General features: G+C 38.3%; 1 protein-coding gene across 4 annotated transcripts in view; it reads left to right on the top strand.

Moving 5' to 3' along the window:
• The window catches only part of WWP1 (WW domain containing E3 ubiquitin protein ligase 1), a 136871-nt gene that overhangs the window by 43286 nt on the left and 72704 nt on the right, over positions 1–20881 (top strand). For all 4 annotated transcript variants that reach the window (XM_070477429.1, XM_070477430.1, XM_070477428.1 and 1 more), the window contains 2 exons: positions 4921–5059; positions 5692–5816. In XM_070477429.1, coding sequence (XP_070333530.1) covers positions 4921–5059; positions 5692–5816 — 264 coding nt within the window. The remainder of the gene's footprint in view (positions 1–4920; positions 5060–5691; positions 5817–20881) is intronic.

Here is a 20881-nt window from a genome sequence, read left to right as displayed (position 1 = left end):
CTCTGTCGTCCCCTTCTTCTCCTGCCCCCAACCCCTCCCAGCATCGGGGTCTTTTCCAGTGAGTCAACTCTTCGCATGAGGTGGCCAAAGTATTGGAGTTTCAGCTTCAGCATCAGTCCTTCCAATGAACACCCAGGACTGATCTCCATTAGGATGGACTGGTTGGATCTCCTTGCAGTCCAAGGGACTCTCAAGAGTCTTCTCCAACACTACAGTTCAAAAGCATCAATTCTTTTGGCGCTCAGCTTTCTTCACAGTACAACTCTCACATCCATACATGACCCCTGGAAAAACCGTAGCCTTGACTAGACAGACCTTTGTTGGCAAAGTAATGTCTCTGCTTTTTAATATGCTATCTAGGTTGGTCATAACTTTCCTTCCAAGGAGTAAGTGTCTTTTAATTTCATGGCTGCAGTCACCATCTGCAGTGATTTTGGAGCCGCAAAAAATAAAGTCTGACACTGTTTCCACTGTCTCCCCATCTATTTCCCATGAAGTGATGGGACCAAATGCCATGATCTTAGTTTTCTGAATGTTGAGCTTTAAGCCAACTTTTTCACTCTCCTCTTTCATTTTCATCAAGAGGCTTTTTAGTTCCTCTTCACTTTCTGCCATAAGGGTGGTGTCACCTGCATATCTGAGGTTTTTGATATTTCTCCCGGCAATCTTGATGCCAGCTTGTGCTGGGGTCCAGCCCCAGCAGGATCCAGGGGTACCCTCAGGATGAATGGCGTTGGCGAGTGAGAGAGAAGAGAGAGAGACCAGACCGCAGTGTGCAGCAGAGTCTGGCCCATGCTTTATTTTTCACCGTAGCTTTTATACCCTAAGTTGGCACATTTCTAAGGGGAAGATAAGCACACAGACTTAGTTTAACATTACATCAGCTTGTCCTTCACGAAACCAGATGTTCTCTGTATATTTTTGTTTATGAAAGTCTTTTCCATAGATTTTTGTACATTATCTTCTGGCCTTGAGCTTAGCAGAAAACAAAAAAGTGGCGGTCTCATGGTACAGCAGGTTGCAGCATAGTAGAAACACAATCCTGTTAACATAAAAGACAGTCTTTTTGCAGAAGTTCTCAGCTAAATTTATCAAAAAAAAGTTTAGCACACAAAGAGTCTGTGGCTCCGGTGAGGCAGCCCCTGTTTAGCACTCCTGGTTAAAATGCACAATTATCTTATTGTTTTTACACTAGGGCTAAACTCTTAATTTTTCTAGATTTTTAACTATATTAACAATAGTTTCCACTGCACAACCTCAGCACATTAACAGCAATCAAACGTTGATCCAATAACCACTTTTAAAACAATATTTTTTGTATTCTCTAATAGGGCTTCCTCACCCCCCAAAGGGCTCTGTGCCTATTAGGGCCTTTTTTATGGTTAACCACTTTTAAAACAATATTTTTTGTATTCTCTAATAGGGCTTCCTCACCCCCCAAAGGGCTCTGTGCCTATTAGGGCCTTTTTTATGGTTAATCTCTGTGTGTAATATCTTTCGGCCTTCAGGCCTGTTGACAGTTTATGGCTTGCACCTGGTGTAACTTTAAGCAACTTCAGTAGCCAACCCTGTCTTTCTTGTGGTTAATCTATTTTCTTTCTATTAGGTGTCATCTCCATGGGAACTAGATAGGATTACATTTTTACAGAACAGAAACGCAAAGGATTGCAAAAACAGCAGATAGAGCACAAAACAGGCTTATTCTTAAAGCTAACTACCTGCAAGAAGTCACCAGCTAATCTCTATCTAAAGTATTTTTTATTAGGCACATTTGTGGCTATTTTATTTGTGGAGCCTTTCTCACCCCGCGGAGGGACCTATGCTTAATGGTTTCTTCTGTTAACGTACTGTGCTTAGGATGCTTAGAACAATCATGAGCATTCTTTGCAATAGGAGCACACATATGCCAAACAAGCCAGAGTGCCAGCAGAAGGGTTTGAATTGAAGCATTTCCTTCATCTTTGGCCCCTTCATAGGGTACCAACGTCTAGGAGATTTATTAATTAGGGTTTTCAGTTGCTCTTTATTCAGTGAAAGAGGAGCAGGAGAGCTCTCGGCAGGCAACACAAGAATCTGCAGCAGGGCAAACAAGAACAACAGCAGGAAAAGGGGGGAGGATACAGGGTGGGGTAGAGGCCGAGGCCAACCTGGAGGGTCCCTTGTGTCCTGAACGGCCTTGCGTGTCAGGTCTTCTCACGACCTCATCATGGGTGGGCTGTCCCATAGCGGCTCCTGGCAAGCTTGTGCTTCTTCCAGCCCAGCATTTCTCATGATGTACTTGGCATACAAGTTAAATAAGGGAAACCAAGCCACGCCGTGTGGGGCCACCCAAGACGGACGGGTCATGGTGGAGAGGTCTGACAGAATGTTTTCCACTGGAGAAGGGAATGGCAAACCACTTCAGTATCCTTGCCTTGAGAACCCCATAAACAGTATGAAAAGGCAAAATGATAGGATACTGAAAGAGGAACTCCCCAGGTCAGTAGGTGCCCAATATGCTACTGGAGATCAGTGGAGGAATAACTCCAGAAAGAATGAAGGGATGGAGCCAAAGCAAAAACAGTACCCAGTTGTGGATGTGACTGGTGATAAAAGCAAGGTCCCATGCTGTAAAGAGCAATATTGCATAGGAACCTGGAATGTTAGGTCCGTGAATCAGTGCAAATTGGGAGTGGTCAAACAGGAGATGGCAAGAGTGAATGTCAACATTCTAGGAATCAGTGAACTAACATGGACTGGAATGGGTGAATTTAACTCAGATGACCATTATATCTACTACTGTGGGCAGGAATCCCTTAGAAGAAATGGAGCAGCCATCATAGTCAACAAAAGAGACCAAAATGCAGTACTTGGATGCAGTCTCAAAAATGACAGAATGATCTCTGTTCATTTCCAAGGCAAACCATTCAATATCATGGTAATCCAAGCCTGTGCGCCAACCAGTAATGTTAAAGAAGCTGAAGTTGATCAGTTCTATGAAAACCTACAAGACCTTTTAGAACTAACACCCAAAAAAGATGTCCTTTTCATTATAGGGGACTGGAATGCAAAAGTAGGAAGTCAAGAGATACCTGGAGTAACAGGCAAATTTGGCGTTGGAGTACAGAATGAAGCAGGGCAAAGGCTAATAGAGTTTTGCCAAGAGAACGCACTGGTCATAGCAAACTCCCTCTTCCAGCACACAAGAGAAGACTTTACACATGGATATCACCAGATGGTCAACACTGAAATCAGATTGATTATATTCTTTGCAGCCAAAGATGGAGAAGCTCTATACAGTCAGCAAAAACAAGACGGGGAGCTGACTGTGGCTCAAATCATGAACTCCTTATTGCCAACTTCAGACTTAAATTGAAGAAAGTAGGGAACACCACTAGACCATTCAGGTATGACCTAAATCAAATCCCTTATGATTATACAGTGGAAATGAGAAATAGATTTAAGGGACCAGATCTGATAGACAGAGTGCCTGATGAACTATGGATGGAGGTTCATGACATTGTACAGGAAACAGGGATTAAGACCATCCCCATGGAAAAGAAATGCTAAAAAGCAAAATGGCTGTCTGAGGAGGCCTTACAAATAGCTGTGAAGACACGTACCTTTCTCTTAATGCTGGAGGCAGCTTAGAATTGGCAAGGATTTGGAGAAATCAGAACTCTTATACACTACTGCTGGATGTGTAAAGTGGTATAGCCACTGTGGAAAATAGCCATTTTTCAACAGAATTACCATGTGTGCGTGCATGATAAGTCGCTTCAGTCATGTCTGACTCTGTGCAGCGCTATGGACTGTAGCCTGCCAGGCTCCTCTGTCCGTGGGATCTCCAACAAGAATACTGGAGTGGGTTGCCATGCCCTTCTCCAGGGGACCGTCCCAACTCAGGGATCAAACCTGTGTGTTTTAGTTTGCTGCATTGCCAGGCGGGTTCTTCACCACTAAAAGCCACCTGGGAAGCCCCAGCAATTCCACTGCTAGGTAAGAGAAATGAAAACAGACGTGTACACAAAACCTTCTAAGTGAATGTTTATAGCAGTATTTTATGCAGTGTAGCCAAAAAATGAAAACAACCCAAATGTCTATCAGCTGCTGAATGGATAAATAAAAGTGGTATGCCTATACAGTGAAATATTATGTGTAAATAAAATGAATGAAAATACTCATGTATGCTACAACTTGGATGAAGTTAGAATGCTAAGTGAAAGAAGGCAGTCACAAAAGACCATGTTATTCTAATCTAAATCCATTATTTGAAATGTTTAGAACAGGCAAATCTATAGAGACAGAGTAGATGAGCCGTTGCCTAGGACTGGTGGGGCAGAGGATGTAGGATGGAATAGAAGGGTGACTGCTTAATGGTATGAAGTTTCTTTTAGGGGTAATAAATATATGTTAAATTGCTTGTGGTGATGGTTGCACAACTCCTGTGAATATAATAAAACTATTGTGCAGTTTAAATGGGTGAATTATATGCTATATTATATTTCAGTAAAACTACTTAAAGTCAAATGGTTCTCAGGCATTAACAATGGCCCTTTTGTATTGTTTCTTCATCTTGCCAGCAAAAAGAGTTTGAGTTGCTTAAGAAGCACAATTCCATTCGTATTGATTTATACTATTTTGTGTGCTAAGTTGCTTCAGTCGCGGCTGACTCTTTGTGACCCCATGGACTGTAGCCTGCCAGGCTGCTGTGTCTGTGGAATTATCCAGGCAGGAATACTGGAGTGGGTTGCCATGCCCTCTTCCAGGGAATCTTCCCGACCAAGGGATCGAACTCAGGTCTCCTGCATTGGCAGGCAGGTTCTTTACCACTAGCGCCACCTGGGAAGTCCCGAAGAGTCGGACACAACTGAAGTGACTTAGCACAAACACACTTTGTGGCTAAATATATTCACTAGTGGTTATCATGTTTCTTGTTAGTTTCTAGTGCCAAACTAAAAAGAAAAAAGAACTGGTTTGGAACAGCAATATATACAGAAGTAGCTGCAGATGGAGAAAGTAAGAAAACAGCAAAATCCAGTAGTTCTTCTAATCCAAAATGGGACGAACAGCTAACTGTGTAAGTATCTGGTGCAAAGAATGCAAACTTTTCAAGAGAGTATTATTTTGGGAATGTTTTTCTGGTGGTGGGGTTTTTTGGTGATTTGCTGTTGTTATTTTGGTAAGATAACTTCAAAGTAAAGAATTCTATATTTTAGTGTGACTAGACAATTTTAAATGTGAAAAAAGTTTTGGTTAATTTTATTTTCTTTAGAAATGAAGCATAATGATTCTTGCTTTTGTTTTACAAACTTTTTCCATATAATCATATTTTCTCTTATTGTAAAAATAAATAGAGCAGAAAACCATTTGGCATTTCTGAAATACAGTGTTAGAAATTTATGTATAGTAAAAATATTATAATGTAGTCAGCTATCTTAAATCTTTAGATATTTGTTCAAGTAGAATTAATGTTATTGTGAAGTCTTAATAAGACTTTTGATGTATTGTTGGTGTTTTGCTTTGTCAATTACAGAAATTGTTTAGGTATTGAATTCCTAATGTACTTGAAAATAAATGTTTTTATTTATAATTCAGCTAGTTTACTGTTTCATGTAGTATTTTTTCCTTAAATATGAATTCATGTCTTTTTGAAAATTTATTGAAGTAAATGTATTCTCCTGTGTTTTTGTTAAAATATTACCTTTACAGAAATGTGACCCCACAGTCTACATTGGAATTTCGAGTTTGGAGTCATCATACTATAAAAGCAGATGCTTTGTTAGGAAGAGCAACAGTAGATTTGAAACAAGCTCTGTTAATACACAATAGAAAATGTAAGTTTTTTATTCTAATCTTTTTTTTTTTAATTTTACTTTAGACATTCTTAAAATAGCCTGAAGTCTAAAAGCAAAAAAAAAAAAAAAAAGTTTTGTATTCATAAAAGGAGAGATTCATTTATTACCTATGACTTTTTAAAAATTTATAACATCATTTGAAATATGAAATATGTACACTGGCATTTCTCTATGCAAGAAATTTATACAAAATAAGCCCATTCATCTGTGAGTATACCCTTTTATCAGTGATCATCAGTGATTTATTTTATATTCAAAGGCATGAAAACTGATCATTATCTGAGCCTGCTCTTTGTTTCTTAGCTAATAACAATTTTGTCTGTACAAAATAGATTCTGACTCTTTAATTTTCTTTTTTCATTATCTAGTTCATGTTTTGAAAATATGGAGTCTATAGAAAATCACAGAGGAATATAAAAATTATCTTTAATTTTTACTATCCAGAGATAACTATAGACACATTTTTTTCCTTCTTTGTATCTATTGGTTTATCCTCTTCTTTTTTCATTTAAGAATATAATATGAACATTATGTTTCCATTACATAAAATTTTTCTAGCATAAGAATTCTTAAAAGTAGTTTAATTATTGTAAACTTTCTATCATGGTATACGAAAATTTGGGTGTATATACTTGTTACTTCTAATTCTGAGAAATTCGTTTTATGAAATTCTCAAAATATTGTGTGATCTAAAGAGTATTAAAAACTGAATGATTTAACTGGTTTCTTATTATTTGATGTTTAGGCAGTTTCTAATAGTTCACTCAAATACAACTGTAAATCTTTATGTTCATCGTCTTAGTTCCTTAGAAATTTTCTTATTCCTAACAAATGTGCTAAAATGCTTATTTTTAAAATGATAATTTTTTAAAAAAAATTCCGTTTTTAACAAAAAATTCATATTAACTGAAAAATCTGTTTTTAGTATAGTATTTGGACATAAGGAGTTATGAGTCAAGAAAATGTAAAAGCCACACTCATTTTTATATATGAGTGCGTGCTAAGTCACTTCAGTCATGTCTGACTCTTTGGGACCCCCATGGACTGTAGCCCACCAGACTTCTCTGTCCGTGGTATTCTCCAGGCAAGAGTACTGGAGTGGGTTGCCATGCCCTTCTCTAGAGGATCTTCCTGACACAGGGATTGAACCCGTATCTTCTGTGGGTGGATTCTTTACCACCAGTGCCACCTGGGAAGCCTCAATGTATATGTGTAGTGATTTTAAAAAAACCTCCTAAGCATTGGAAGTTAATGCTCTGTTGTGTTACGGCTTTTGGTCATTCAGCTCATCTCTGTGACAGGGGTAAGTAGTAGGTCTTGTGTGCAAACGTATGTTGCTTGGTCTGATGGTAGCTGAATTTGTACTTTAGCTCTGTGGCATTATTGGTATAAATATGTAATACCTCTCAGTTTACCTGTATTATTTCAGAATTGACTGTTTGGTTTCACCTATTTATATGCTGTTTCTACTCTGGATTAAGCTTTTACAGAGGACCTCTTTTCTAGTACAGTGGTTTTTTTCTCATAATCTCACAGCCTAGAGATAATGAGTGCTGATACTTTGGTGAATTTTGTCTACCTGTGTACATGTATAATAATTGGGATCATATTAATCTTAACTCTCAATGTTATATATCTTGTGCATTTCTCTGTGTAATTCATTGGTATTATTTGAAAGCCAATTTTAGTACTTTCATAATATTTTACCGCAAACCATAATTTTTAAACCATGTTCCTACTGTTGCCATTTAGATTGTTTCCAAATCTGTTACATTAGGCTGTACTGAACCTTCCTATAAAGACTGTAATTATTCTCTACAGAAAGATTATAATGTTTATCTGCCAAAGTGATTTTGTGGGAAGGTTGTAATGTCTATATACTTGGAAATGAAACTCTTATAAATTGTATATACTTAAAATTATCTCTTATTATTTAATTAGGCAGAATGTTCTCAGAGGAAAAACAAAATTTTATCAACATTCTTGCATGTCTGAAGTCAGAGGTTTCAGAAATTATAGTAGGAACATCCTGTACACCCTAGGCAGTCAGTATTTTTTTAAATTTTTTTTGATAATTGAAAGGTGTATTAGTTTTCCAGGGCTGCCATAGCAAAACACCGCAGACTGAGTAGCCTAAACAAAAGCAGTATACTCTCTCACAGTTCTGGAGGATAGAAGTCTGAGATCAAGAGGTGGACAGGGTTGGTTACTTCAGAAGACTCTTTTCTTGGCTTGTGACTAGCCATCTTTACCTTACGTCTTTATGTGATTTTCCCTATGTATGTGCATCAGTTCAGTTGCTCAGTTGTGTCCGACTCTCTGCGACCCCATGGACTGCAGCACGCCAGGCTGTGTCCAATTTCCTTTTCTTGAAAGGACAGCAGTCGCATTGGATTAGGACTACCCTGATCTCATTTTAACTTAATTACCTCTTTAGAGATCTTCCAAATAAAAAAGTCACCTTCTGAGGTACCAGAGGTTAGGGCTTAAACGTATGAATGGGATGCGGTTGCAGGAGGGGGACACAACTTAGCTTATAACAAAAAGGGAAGTAAATAAGTAAATTAGCTTCAAAAATTAAAAGTTTTATCAAATCATAGTGCCTTAAATGCAGGAGAAACCTGTGAGCATTAATCCCAGTCACTCATTTTGTTGATTAAATAAATTAACCTAAATTAATTGCTTGGGGGCATCCATGGTGGCTCAGACAGTAAAGAATCTGCCTGCAATGTGAGAGACATGGGTTTGATCCCTGGGTTGGGAAGATCCTCTGGAGAAGGGAAAGGCTACCCACTTCAGCTTTCTTGCCTGGAGAATTCCATGGACAGAGGAACCTGGTGGGCTATAGTTACGGGATCACAAAAATTCAGACACGACCGAGCGACTAAGCAGAAGTGAATTGGTCAAGAATGGAAATAATCGCAGATTTTGAACTGGAGTACAGATTTTCTTATTCTTAGCTGCTTAATTTTAAATAGAAGTAATAGAAAACTAATATGCCTCTAGACAACCTTGTGGAATTTACAGATATACTCATAATTGATAAAATCCTTGGTTGCCTTTGATTCAGCCTCTTGGTTTAGCACTGGAACATTGTCCCTCTTTTCTTCCTGTGCTCAGGGCCTTGACATTTTCTTCTCATCAGTTCATGTTTTTATGTATCCGTTCTCCTGATATGTTTGGGGTAGAGCCAAGGGTTGATTCATTGGAATAGTTTTCTTTTTAATCTATTTTTGAAGGTATTTACTTCTTCAGCCTTCATGGTGTAATATGCACTGTTGGTCAGCCATGCTGCTGTTTCGTTGCTAAGCTGTGCTCAGCCCTCTGTGCCCCCGTGGACTGTAGCCCCCAGGCTCCTCCGAGCATGGCATTTCCTTGGTGCTAGTAGTACTGGAGTGGGTTGCCGTTTCCTCCTGCAGGGGATCTTCCTGACCCAGGGATTGAGCCCACATCTCCTGTGTCAGCAGGCAGATTGTTTACTCTCTCTCAAACCTACTGTTCCTACTGTTCCTACTGAACCTTCCTCTCAAACCTACTATTTCTTAAATTGCAAAGGAAAAATCTGTTGTCAAAGTTAAAGCCAGACACTAGTGGTAAGGATATATTTTAGTCAGTAATACACCTTTGCAATAAGGAAGAAGTTCCAGCTCGAGCTGAACTCATCTTCAATTTAGAAAGTGAAAGTGAAAGTCGCTCAGTCATGTCCGAGTCTTTGTGACCCCCCTGGACTATACAGTCCATTAAATTCTCCAGGCCAGAATATTCAAGTGGGTAGCTGTTCCCTTCACCAGTGGATCTTCCCAAACCAGGGATCGAACCCAGGTCTCCTGCATTACAGGTGGATTCTTTACCAGCTAAGCCACCAGGGAAGCCTAGCAACACTGGAAGTGGGTAGCCGTCTACAGTGGATCTTCCTGACCCAGGAATCGAACTGGGATCTCCTGCATTGCAGGTGGATGCTTTACCAACTGAGCTATCAGGGAAGCCCCTGATATAAATCTTCAATTTATATAGAGGTTATCAGGCATTTCAAAGGGAGAATAGGGGAGTAGAAAAAGGGGTGAGTGGAACTAAGTGGAGTCAGGGAAATGCAAAATTACAAAGAACTGATCAGTGTAAATGTAATTAGGCCAGCTTTTTCAACTACTTAGAATTTTATTCTCCCACAAAGCCTGAGACCCCATCCTTCCTAATGATTACATTTTAGAGGAATAGCTTTCTGGCCCTTGAGAAAGACACTTCTGAATAGTGGACACACACACATCTTAAAGGGACAAAGGAAGGATCCACCATTGTGAGCCCTTTTTAGTCAAACCTCTTGGAAAGGGTGGCCTATCTCAGGTGTTGCCTGGAACAAACAGTAAATTCTTTCAAGGTAGGCTGGAGTCTAGCTCTCCTTGAATTGTTAAAACTATGTTACTGTTTGTTAAAGTATTTTCGTTTGGGGAAGAGTGGGGTGGATAAAATCTTTTGTGCTTGTTTTTTATATAGCCAAGGTTGAGGCTTAGTCGAGAAGACAGCTCAGAGGAGCCTTACTTGAATTTGGGCAAGGAGAAAATCTTTGTCATTATATTCATGGATGAACAGTGTAAGAGTAGTGTAACTAATTCCTAGATTGGACAGAATTTCATTTTATATTTCAGTTTTGAAACTGTCAGAGCCACTTGAAACACTCCAGAGAGGAGTCAGGTAGCTGCCTTTTAAACACTGGAATTACACTGTTCTTTGTTTTTCATGGTGTTAGTAGCTTTTATCAACAAAAGTATTTTGAAATCTATTAAGATCACTTCAAATTGAATATGTCCAAAATGATTTACAGTGAAAATTATCTCTTTACATTGAATGATAGAGAAACAAAGCAGAAGAATGTGTCATTTATTGTAGAAGACAGAGCATAGTCAAATTTATTAAAACATTTTGTTTTTAGCCTTATTTACTTGGTTAATGTACTGAGTCTTAAGTTCTTCTTTTAAAATTCACTTAGTATCAGAACAACCTGAGATATTTTAAGCCAAGGTTTTGAACAAACAGTATTTTTATTACTGGTGATACGTGTGTTTCTAGTCTTATGAAAGATTTTTAGGACTGAAATTACTTGGTGGAAGGGAAAATAGTATTAAGCCTCTTAGCTATGCATGGCTGTCTAGTTGCTTTCCCTAAAACTTAAAATAATTTGTACATAAAATGTAACACATGAGAGTGCCCATTTGGAAATATTTGCCATACTAATAGATTAAAAAGATGAATATTTTTCTTACCAGAACATTTCTTTAACTTTTAATTAAGTCAGATTTTATTGATCAATCATATTTCATCATTTGTGATTGTAATTTTCTTACTACTTTTTTTTTGCTGGTTTGTTCCTTTTATTCCTCACCAATTTGTGAAAGCTCTTTTTTTCTCCCAGCTAATCATTTACCTCCTTATTTTTTGTTCACAGTTTTTATTTATAGAAGTTTAATATTATTTCAGTCATTAAAGTTTATTCATTTTCCTTTATTACTAAGCTCAAGGAATCCCTTCCAGTACTTATATTTAATAATTATCCATTTTCTTCCACATTTTAGCTTTATTTTTACTTTTTTTTTTTCATAAATTCTGAAATTATTTTGTTACATAATAGGAGCTGGGAACCTAGCACACTACCTCATACTGTGATGTGATGGAAAGACTTAGAATTCAGAAAACCTGGTTATTCTTGAGACTGTTCCTTACAAGCTTTTGTAACCTAATGCACTCATTCTTTTCTAAAATCCTGTTATCTTATTTATGTGCATGTTGGCCAGCTTCCAAGTGGCCCTTATATATTCCTGTCTTCTATTTCATGCATTTCTGTAGTCTCCCCCCCCCCCCCACCACATTGAAACAGAGATGGTCTGTGTGAAAAATAGAATATGCAGAAGTAATGGTATATGACCTCCAAGACTTGATCAGTGAAGAGATTTCAGCTTTTGCCCTGGTCTCTTAGATGACTCACTCCAGGAAACAAGTCACCATTGTGAAGACTGTCGACAAGTCCATGGAGGGGCCCAAGTGGAGAGGAAACTGAGGTGGCTTCATCAATGCTAGCTTGTCAGCTCTGTGCATGAGTCACCTTTTAGGCAGTTTCCCACCCCTCCCAAACTCCTGGCCCACAGAAACTATGAACAATATTAAGTGGCTGTGGTTTTTTTAAGTGACTGAATTTTAGGATAATTTGTTCCTTTGCAATAGATAATACTATATGCAAGCACTTTTAGAAAACAGCTTCAGAATGTGACTGTGAGCTCCCATCTAATTCTGTGAAATGCTGTGAAGACTGAGATTTCTGAAGGTCTCTTGTTTTCTGTGGTACAGAAAGAGTATATGTTTTTGACAAGTCCATGGTGAAAGACTGATTTTTTGCCCAATCAAAACTAAGGAAGAGGACTTCTGGTGCTGCAGCAGATGGGAATCCACCTGCCACAGCAGGAGACACAGGTTCCATCCTTGGTCTGAGAAGATCCCACGTGCCGTGGAGCAGCTAAGCCCCTGCACCAGCCCTTGTGCCACAGCTCCTGAAGCCTGTGCATCCTGGAGTCCACATGCCGCAAGTACCGAGCCTGCGTGCTGCAGCTCCTGAAGCCTGAGGGCCTGTAGCCTGCGCTCCGTCACAGGGGGAGCCCATGCACCACAAGGAAGGGTAGGCCCTGCTCGCCACGGCCAGAGGAAGCCCGAGTGCAGCAGTGAAGGCCCAGAGCAGCCAGTCAGTGAATAAGACTAAGAAAGAGTGTCTAGGAGGTAGGAAGAAAAATCCGCTACTGCCTTGCAAGTTTCCTGAGGACAGCCCTATCTTAATAGTTGATTTTAAACTTTATTAAGCACCTACCTTTTGTCAAATACTGAGGACACACCACTGAATTAGAAGTCTCTTGGAGACTTCAGTTCAGTTGGGGAGGTGGGCTCCCGCTTCCAATTCTGGTGGTAAATCTATTGAAGGAAATAAGTGGAGTGATGGTAGGGAAGAGGTCTGCTTTAGGCTGATCCAGATTTATCCTGCTTTCCCAGAGTGCAGTATCTGACACGTACTGTGCATTCACGTACTGAATGAACAGATATGTCAGAGTTGGCTTGCTTATACAATAATGGAATAATACCCTCATATTCCATCCCACCCCCCACACACACGTAGAGAGAGTTATTTATGTGATAGTTCTCCCAGTTTAATGACTCATAAATGTTATCTCCCAGTCTGTCACGTTTATATTGTGAAAGGCTCAGTGTTGCAAAGAACCTCCCACTGCAGAACAATTAGGTCCTGAATAGGGCGGCTTTCTGTGGCCTTGATGAGCTTTTCTTAAAGGCAAGGGTGGTCTGCAAGGCCCTTCTTTGAAGAAAAAAAAGGCAAAGAAAACTTATGAGCTGGAGTTTTATTAGTGGATGATGCTGAGCAGTTTTGACTGACAGCCTGCTGGGAAGCTGAGCTTGGACTCCTGTAGTGGGGTGTCTTCACACCACTGACAGAGTAAGAAGCAGACCCTGCCTGTACTAAAGCCCAAAGGTTACCCTGACATTAAGATCAGAAAATGAACTCACCATCAAAGATTACAAATTATAAAAAGCCACCCATAAGCAGGGTTGGCAAACGTTTTCTCTAAAGGACACGATGGTAAATATTTGGTTTTGCAGGTCATGTAATCTCTGTTACACCTGTTTAGCTCTTCTGTTGTAGTGGGAAAGCAGCCATTGAAAATACGCACACGAATGAACATGGCTGTGTGCAAATAAAACCTTAGTTTACAAAAACAGGTAACGGGCTAGATTTGACCTATGATATATAGTTTCCTGAGCCTGGATTTGAGGGTGGAGTAGAGGAGATAATTTCAAGAGATAATGGCTGAAGGGTTTTTTGAACACTGGTGAAAAATAAATCCATGATTCATGATATTCAGAGCAAGATGATAAAGAAGTCATGCTTTCATCAAAGTGAAATATGTGATACCAAAGACCAAAAAATGCAACTGTGGAGCAAAATAGGTCATTTGTGAAGATTTATAAATTAGACAACATAATTAACAGTAGTAGAATAAAACAGTAGAGAAATATCTTCAGAGAGTTGAGAGAGATTATCGCTACTAAGTGGGCATACCCAGGAAATCTTTCAAGGATGAGAATCCAAACATTTACAGGTTTAAAAACAAAAAGATGAGAGAAGGAGAACAAGATGACGGAGGAGTAGGTGGACTTGGTGTACATCTCTCTACACAGATACATCAGGAATACGCCTTCAGACACAGAAGTGCATGCAGAACACCAGCTCAGAGCCAACAGGAGTACCTGACCAGCGGAAAAGAATATATAGAACCATGCAAAACTCGGTAGGATGAAGAAACTAGGGGGAAAAATAGGAGTGTTAGTAGGGGAAAAATAGGAGTGTTAGTAGGACTGGCAATAGGAAACCCAGTTAAGCTTTTGAGCTTTTCTTTTTTTTCCTCAGTCACATTTTTTTATTGTTATAAACCTCTGCTTCTGTGTTGGGCTTTTGCAGTTCTGTGGGGTTTTCCTTTTCTTTTTTTTTTTAATCCTCCTTTCTCTTTTTTTTAATTTTAATTTTTAATTTTTTGAGCCTGTTATTATTTTTTCTACATATATTCCTTTGTTTCGTTTCCCTGCTGTTCTTTTCCCCTTGCAATTAATCTTTAACATATGTAAGTCTTCTTTATCTACCTGTATCTGACTTTGCCTATCTATTCTTTCTTTTCTTTCTCCCCTTTCCTCTCAACATATTTGTTAGTTTTATTTTCATTGCTTTATTCCCCAATTGGCACCTTGCTTTTTGTTTTCCAGCTTGTGCTTTAGTTAATTTTGTTCTGGTAGATATAATTTTTGGTTTGCTTTGTTCGCTGGGTCAATCTATTGTACTTTAATTTTGTTGGACTGTTTCTTGTCTTTGGGAGTATATGTATATGTGTATATTCAGCCACACTTTATATTGTTATAAACCTCTGCCTCTACGTTGGGCTTTCTTGAAGTTCTGTGGAGTTATCCTTTTTTCTTCCATTTTTTTTTTTCATTTTTTAATAATTTTAATTTAAACCTATTCTATTTTTTCTATACTTATTCCTTTGTTTGCCTTTCCTATTGTTCTTTTCCCCTTGCAGTTAATCTTTAATGTATGTAAATCTTTATGTACCTCTTTAAATTTGCATATCTATTCTTTCTTTTGTTTCTTTCCTTTCCTCTCAACATATTTGTTACTTTTGTTTTCATTGCTTTATTCCCCACTTGACACCTTTCTTAAGTTTTGTTTTCCAGTTTGTGCTTTAGTTAGTTTTGTTCTTACCTGATAAATATAATTTTTGATTTCCTTTGTTCGCTGGGTCAGTCTACTGTACTTTATTTTTGCTGGACTGTTTTGACTTTGCTCATGGGTGTATATGTATATTCCATTATTTTAATTATTATTTGCCTGATTTTGTACTGCCATTTGTCTGGGTTCGCCTTTGGTTTCTCGTTTTTGGATATTTGTTTCAGTCTCATTTAGTGTCCTAACAGACCATTTGTGGAAGCTTCATTCCTGACCAGAGATCGAGCCCTGAGGTTTGGAGTGGGAGCACTGGCTCCACGACCCTGGACACCAGGGAACTGACCCCGGGGAGTATCAGACAGTGAGAACTCTCAAACCACTGGAACACAAGACCCTGCTTCACCCAAGCCCCAGTAGCACCCTGTGCAGGATGCCTCATCTAAACAACAAACAGAACAAGAATACAAACCCAGTCATCAGCAGACAGGATGACCACCTCACTCAGCCTTGCCTGTCAGAGGAAAAGCAAACAAAAACTCAGCACAACTCACACCCTATAGGAAGCTTACACAAACCACTGGACCAAACTTAGGAGGGCAGAAACCAAAAGGAAGAAAGAATTCAACCTTATTCAGGGAAAGAATTCATCTTTCCTTGAAGCCTGGGAAAAGGAGCCCTTAAATACAGTAAGTTAAAAAAAATAATGAAAAGGCAGAGAAATACTATGCAAATGAAGGAACAAACTAGAAACACAGAAGTCCAAATAAATGAAGAGGAAATAGGCAAACTACCTGAAAAAGAATTCAGAATAACAGTAATAAAGATGATCAAAAACCTTGAAAACAAAATGGAGAAAATGCAAGAATCAATTAAAGACCTAGAAGAATTAAAGAATAAATGGACAAACAGCACAGTTATTGAAATTAAAAATACTCTAGAAGGAATCAACCGTAGAATATCTGAAGCAGAAGAATGAATCAGTGAGCTGGAAGATAAAATGGTGGAAATAACTTCTGAAGAGCAGAATAAAGTAAAAAGAATGAAAAGAACTGAGGATAGTTTCAGAGACCTCTGGGACAATATCAAACGTACTAACATTCGAATAATAGGGGTCCCAGAAGAAGAAGAGAAGAAGAAAGGGTATGAGAAAATCTTTTGAAGAGATTACAGTTGAAAAGTTTCTCAACATGGAAAAGGAAATATAGTCAATCAAGTCCAAGAGGTGCAGAGTCCCATACAGGATAAACCCAAGGGGAAACATGCCAAGACACATACTAATCAAACTAACAAAGAACACAAAGAATATTAAAAGCAGCAAGGGAGAAGCAGCAAGTAACATACAAGGGAAACCCCATATGCTTAGCAGCTGATCTTTCAGCAGAAACTCTGCAGGCCAGAAGGGAATGGAAGGATATATTTAAAGTACTGAAAGGGAAAAATCTACAACCAAGATTACTGTACCTGGCAAGGATCTCATTCAGAATTGTGGAGAAATTTAAAAAATGGAGAAATAAAAACAGAACAAAAACTTTTCAGACAAGCAAAAGTTAAGAGAATTCAGTACCACCAAATGAGCTTTACAACAAATGTTAAAGTAGCTTATATAGTCAAGAATTATAAGAGAAGAAAAAATCTACAAAATCAACCCCAAATAATTAAGAAAATGGCAATAGGAACATATATTTCAATAATTACTTTAAATGTAAATTGATTAAATGCTCTAGCCAAAAGACACAGACTGGCTAAATGGATACAAAAACAAGACCCGTATATATGCTGTCTACAAGAAACCCACATCACACCTAAAGACATGTATAGACTGAAAGTGAGAGGATGGAAAAATATATTCCATGCAAATGGGAAGCAAAAGAAAGCTGGAGTAGAAATCCTCATATCAGACAAAATAGACCTTAAAATGAAGATTACGAGAGATGAGGAAGGACACCACATAATGATCAAAGGATCAATCCAAGAGGGAGACATAACAATTGTAGATATCTATGCACCCAACATAGCAGCACCTCATACATAAGACAAACACTGACAGACATTAAAGGAGAAATTGACAGTAAGACAATGATAGTAGGAGACTTTAACACCCCACTCACACCAACAGACAGATTATCAAAACAAAAAATAAGGAAACACAGTGTTAAATGATACATTAGATGAGATGGATCTCATTGATATCTTCAGGACATTCCATCCAAATGCAGAAGAATACACCTTCTTCTCAAGTGCACATCGAACATTCTCCCAGATAGACCACATCTTGGGTCACAAATCAGACCTCAGTAAATTTAAGAAAATTGAAATAGTCATCAAGCATCTTCTCCGACCACAATGCTATGGGACTAGATATCAGTTACAAGAAAAAAAATTGTAAGAAACACAAACACATGGAGATTAAACAACACGTTTCTAAATAACCAACAGATTACTGAAGAAATCAAAAGGGAAATCAATAAATTTCCAGAAACAAAACAATGAAAACACGACAACTCAAAACCTATGGATGCAGCAAAAGCAGTTCTAAAATGGAAGTATATGGCAATACAATCCTACCTCAAGAAACAAGAAAAATATCAAATAAACAACTTAACTTTACACTTGAAGTAACTAGAAAAAGGAAAACAATAAAACCCCAGAATTAGCTGGAAATAAATCATAAAGATCCGAGCAGAAATAAATGAAAAAGTAATGAAAGAAACAATAATAAACATTAATAAAAGTTAAAGCTGGTTCTTTGAGAAGATAAACAAAAGTCACAAACCTTTAGCCAGACTCATCAAGAAAAAAGGAGAAAAGAATAAAATCAACAAAATTAGAAATGAAAAAGGAGAGGTTACACTAGACAATTTAGAAATAAAAAGGATTTTAAGAAACTATTATGAACAGCTATATGGCAATTAAATAGATAAACTGAAAGAAATGGACAGATTCTTAGAAAAGTTCAGTCTTCCAGGAAGAAATAAAAATTATCAACAACCCAATTGCAAGCACTGAAATTGAAGCTGTGATCAAAAATCTCCCAAAAAACAAAAGCCCAGGACCAGAATGGCTTCATAGGAGAATTCTATCAAACATTTAAAGAAGAGCTAATGCCTATCCTTCCAAAACTCTTTCAAAAAATTGCAGAGGAAGGAACACTTCCAAACTCATTTTGTGAGGCCACCATCACCCTGATACCAAAACCAGACAAAGACAGCACAAAAAAAGAAAACTATAGGCAGTATCACTGATGAACGTAGATGCAAAAATCATCAACAGAATTTTAGCAAACAAAATTCAGCAACACATCAAATAGTTCATACACAATGATCAAGTTAGGTTTATTCCAGGGATGCAAGGATTCTTCAATATATGCAAAATAATCAGTGTGATCCACCATATTAACAAATTGAAAGATAAAAACGATATGCCATATTAACAAATTGAAAGATAAAAACCATATGATAATCTCAATAGGTGCAGAAAAACCCTTCACCTATTGTGTGACAAAATTCAGCATCCATTTATGATTAAAACTCTTCAAAAAATGGGCATAGGAGGAATCTCTACCTCAACATAGTAAAGGCCATATATGATACGCCTACAGCAAGCATTATTCTCAATGGTGAAAAACTGAAAGCATTTCCCCCTAAGATCAGGAACAAGACAAGGGTGTCCATTTTTGTCATTTTTATTCAACATAGTTCTGGAAGTCCTAGCTACAGCAATCAGAGAAGAAAAAGAAAGAAAAGGAATCCAGATCAGAAAAGAAGAAGTAAAGCTCTCACTGTAGATGACATGATGCTCTACATAGAAAACCCTAAGGATAGTATTAGAAAATTACTAGAGCTAATCAGTGAATTTAGGAAAGTTGCAGAATAGAAAATCAATGCACAGAAATCACTTGCCTTTCTGAAAAATCAGAAAGAGAAATTAAGGAATCAATCCCATTCACCATTGCAACAAAAAGAATTAAATATCTAGGAATAAACTTACCTAAGGAGACAAAAGAACTGTACACAAAAAATTATAAGACACTAATGAAAAAAGTCCAAGATGACATAAACAGATGGAGAGATTTTCTGTGTTCCTGACTATGCCAAAGCCTTTGACTGTGTGGATCACAATAAACTGTGGAAAATTCTGAAAGAGATGGGAATACCAGACCACCTGACCCACCTCTTGAGAAACCTATGTGCAGGTCAGGAAGCAACAGTTAGAACTGGCCATGGAACAACAGACTGATTCCTAATAGGAAAAGGAGTACGTCAAGGCTGTATATTGTCACCTGGCTTATTTAACTTATATGCAAGAGTACATCATGAGAACGCTGGGCTGGAAGAAGTACAAGCTGGAATCAAGATTGCTGGGAGAAATATCAATAACCTCAGATATGCAGATGACACCACCCTTATGGCAGAAAATAAAGAGAAACTGAAAAGCCTCTTGATGAAAGTGAAAGAGGAGAGTGAAAAAGTTGGCTTAAAGCTCAACATGCAGAAAACTAAGATCATGGCATCTGGTCCCATCACTTCATGGGAAATAGATGGGGAAACAGTGGAAACAGTGTCAGACTTTATTTTTTTGGGCTCCAAAATCACTGCAGATGGTGATTGCAGCCATGAAATTAAAAGATGCTTACTCCTTGGAAGGAAAGTTATGACCAACCTAGATAGCATATAAAAGGCAGAGACATTACTTTGCCAACAAAGGTCTGTCTAGTCAAGGCTATGGCTTTTCCAGTGGTCATGTATGGATGTGAGAGTTGGACTGTGAAGAAAGCTGAGTGCTGAAAAGTTGATGCTTTTGAACTATGGTATTGGAGAAGACTCTTGAGAGTCCCTTGGACTGCAAGGAGATCCAACCAGTCCATCCTAAAGGAATTCAGTCCTGGTGTTCATTGGAAGGACTGATGCTAAAGCTGAAACTCCAATACTTCAGCTACCTCATGCGAAGAATTGACTCTTTGGAAAAGACCTTGATGCTGGGAGGGATTGGGGGCAGGAGGAGAAGGGGACGGTAGAGGATGAGATGGCTGGATGGCATCACCGACTTGATGGACATGAGTTTGAGTAATCTCCGGGAGTTGGTGATAGACAGGGTGGCCTAGTGTGCTGCGATTCATGGGGTCGCAAAGAGTTGGACACGACTGAGTGACTGAACTGAACTAGGTAGGAAGAATCAATACTGTGAAAGTGACTGTACTACCAAATGCAATCTACCGATTTGATGCGATCTCTATCAAATTACCAATGGCATTTTCCTCAGAACTAGTACAAAAAATTTCACAATTCATATGGAAACACAATAAGACAAAGCAGTCTTAAGAAAGAAGAATGGAGCTGGAGGAATCAGCGTTCCTGACTTCAGACTATATGACAAAGCTACAGTCATCAAGACAGTATGGTACTGGCACAGAACGGAAATACAGACCAATGGAACAAGATAGAGAGCCCAGAAATAAACCCAATAAACCCTATGGGGTTCCTTATTTTTGACACAGGAGGAAAGGGTATATAATGGGGCAAAGATAGTCTCTTCAATAAATGGTGCTGGGAAAACTGGACAGCTACATGTAAAAGAATGAAATTAGAGTACTTCCTAACACCATAGACAAAGGTAAACTGAGAATGGATTAAAAACCTATATGTAGACCAGAAACTATAAAATTCTTAGAGGAAAACATAGGCAGAACACTCGGTGACGTAAATCAAAGCAAGATCCTTTCTGACCCACCTCCTAGAGTAACGGAAATAGAAACAAAAGTAAACAAGTGGGGCCTAATTAA

This window comes from Odocoileus virginianus, chromosome 15 (genome assembly GCF_023699985.2).
Source record: "Odocoileus virginianus isolate 20LAN1187 ecotype Illinois chromosome 15, Ovbor_1.2, whole genome shotgun sequence".
In the NCBI taxonomy this organism is placed as follows: Eukaryota; Metazoa; Chordata; class Mammalia; order Artiodactyla; family Cervidae; genus Odocoileus; species Odocoileus virginianus.
This window is presented reverse-complemented; position numbering and strand designations above follow the sequence as displayed.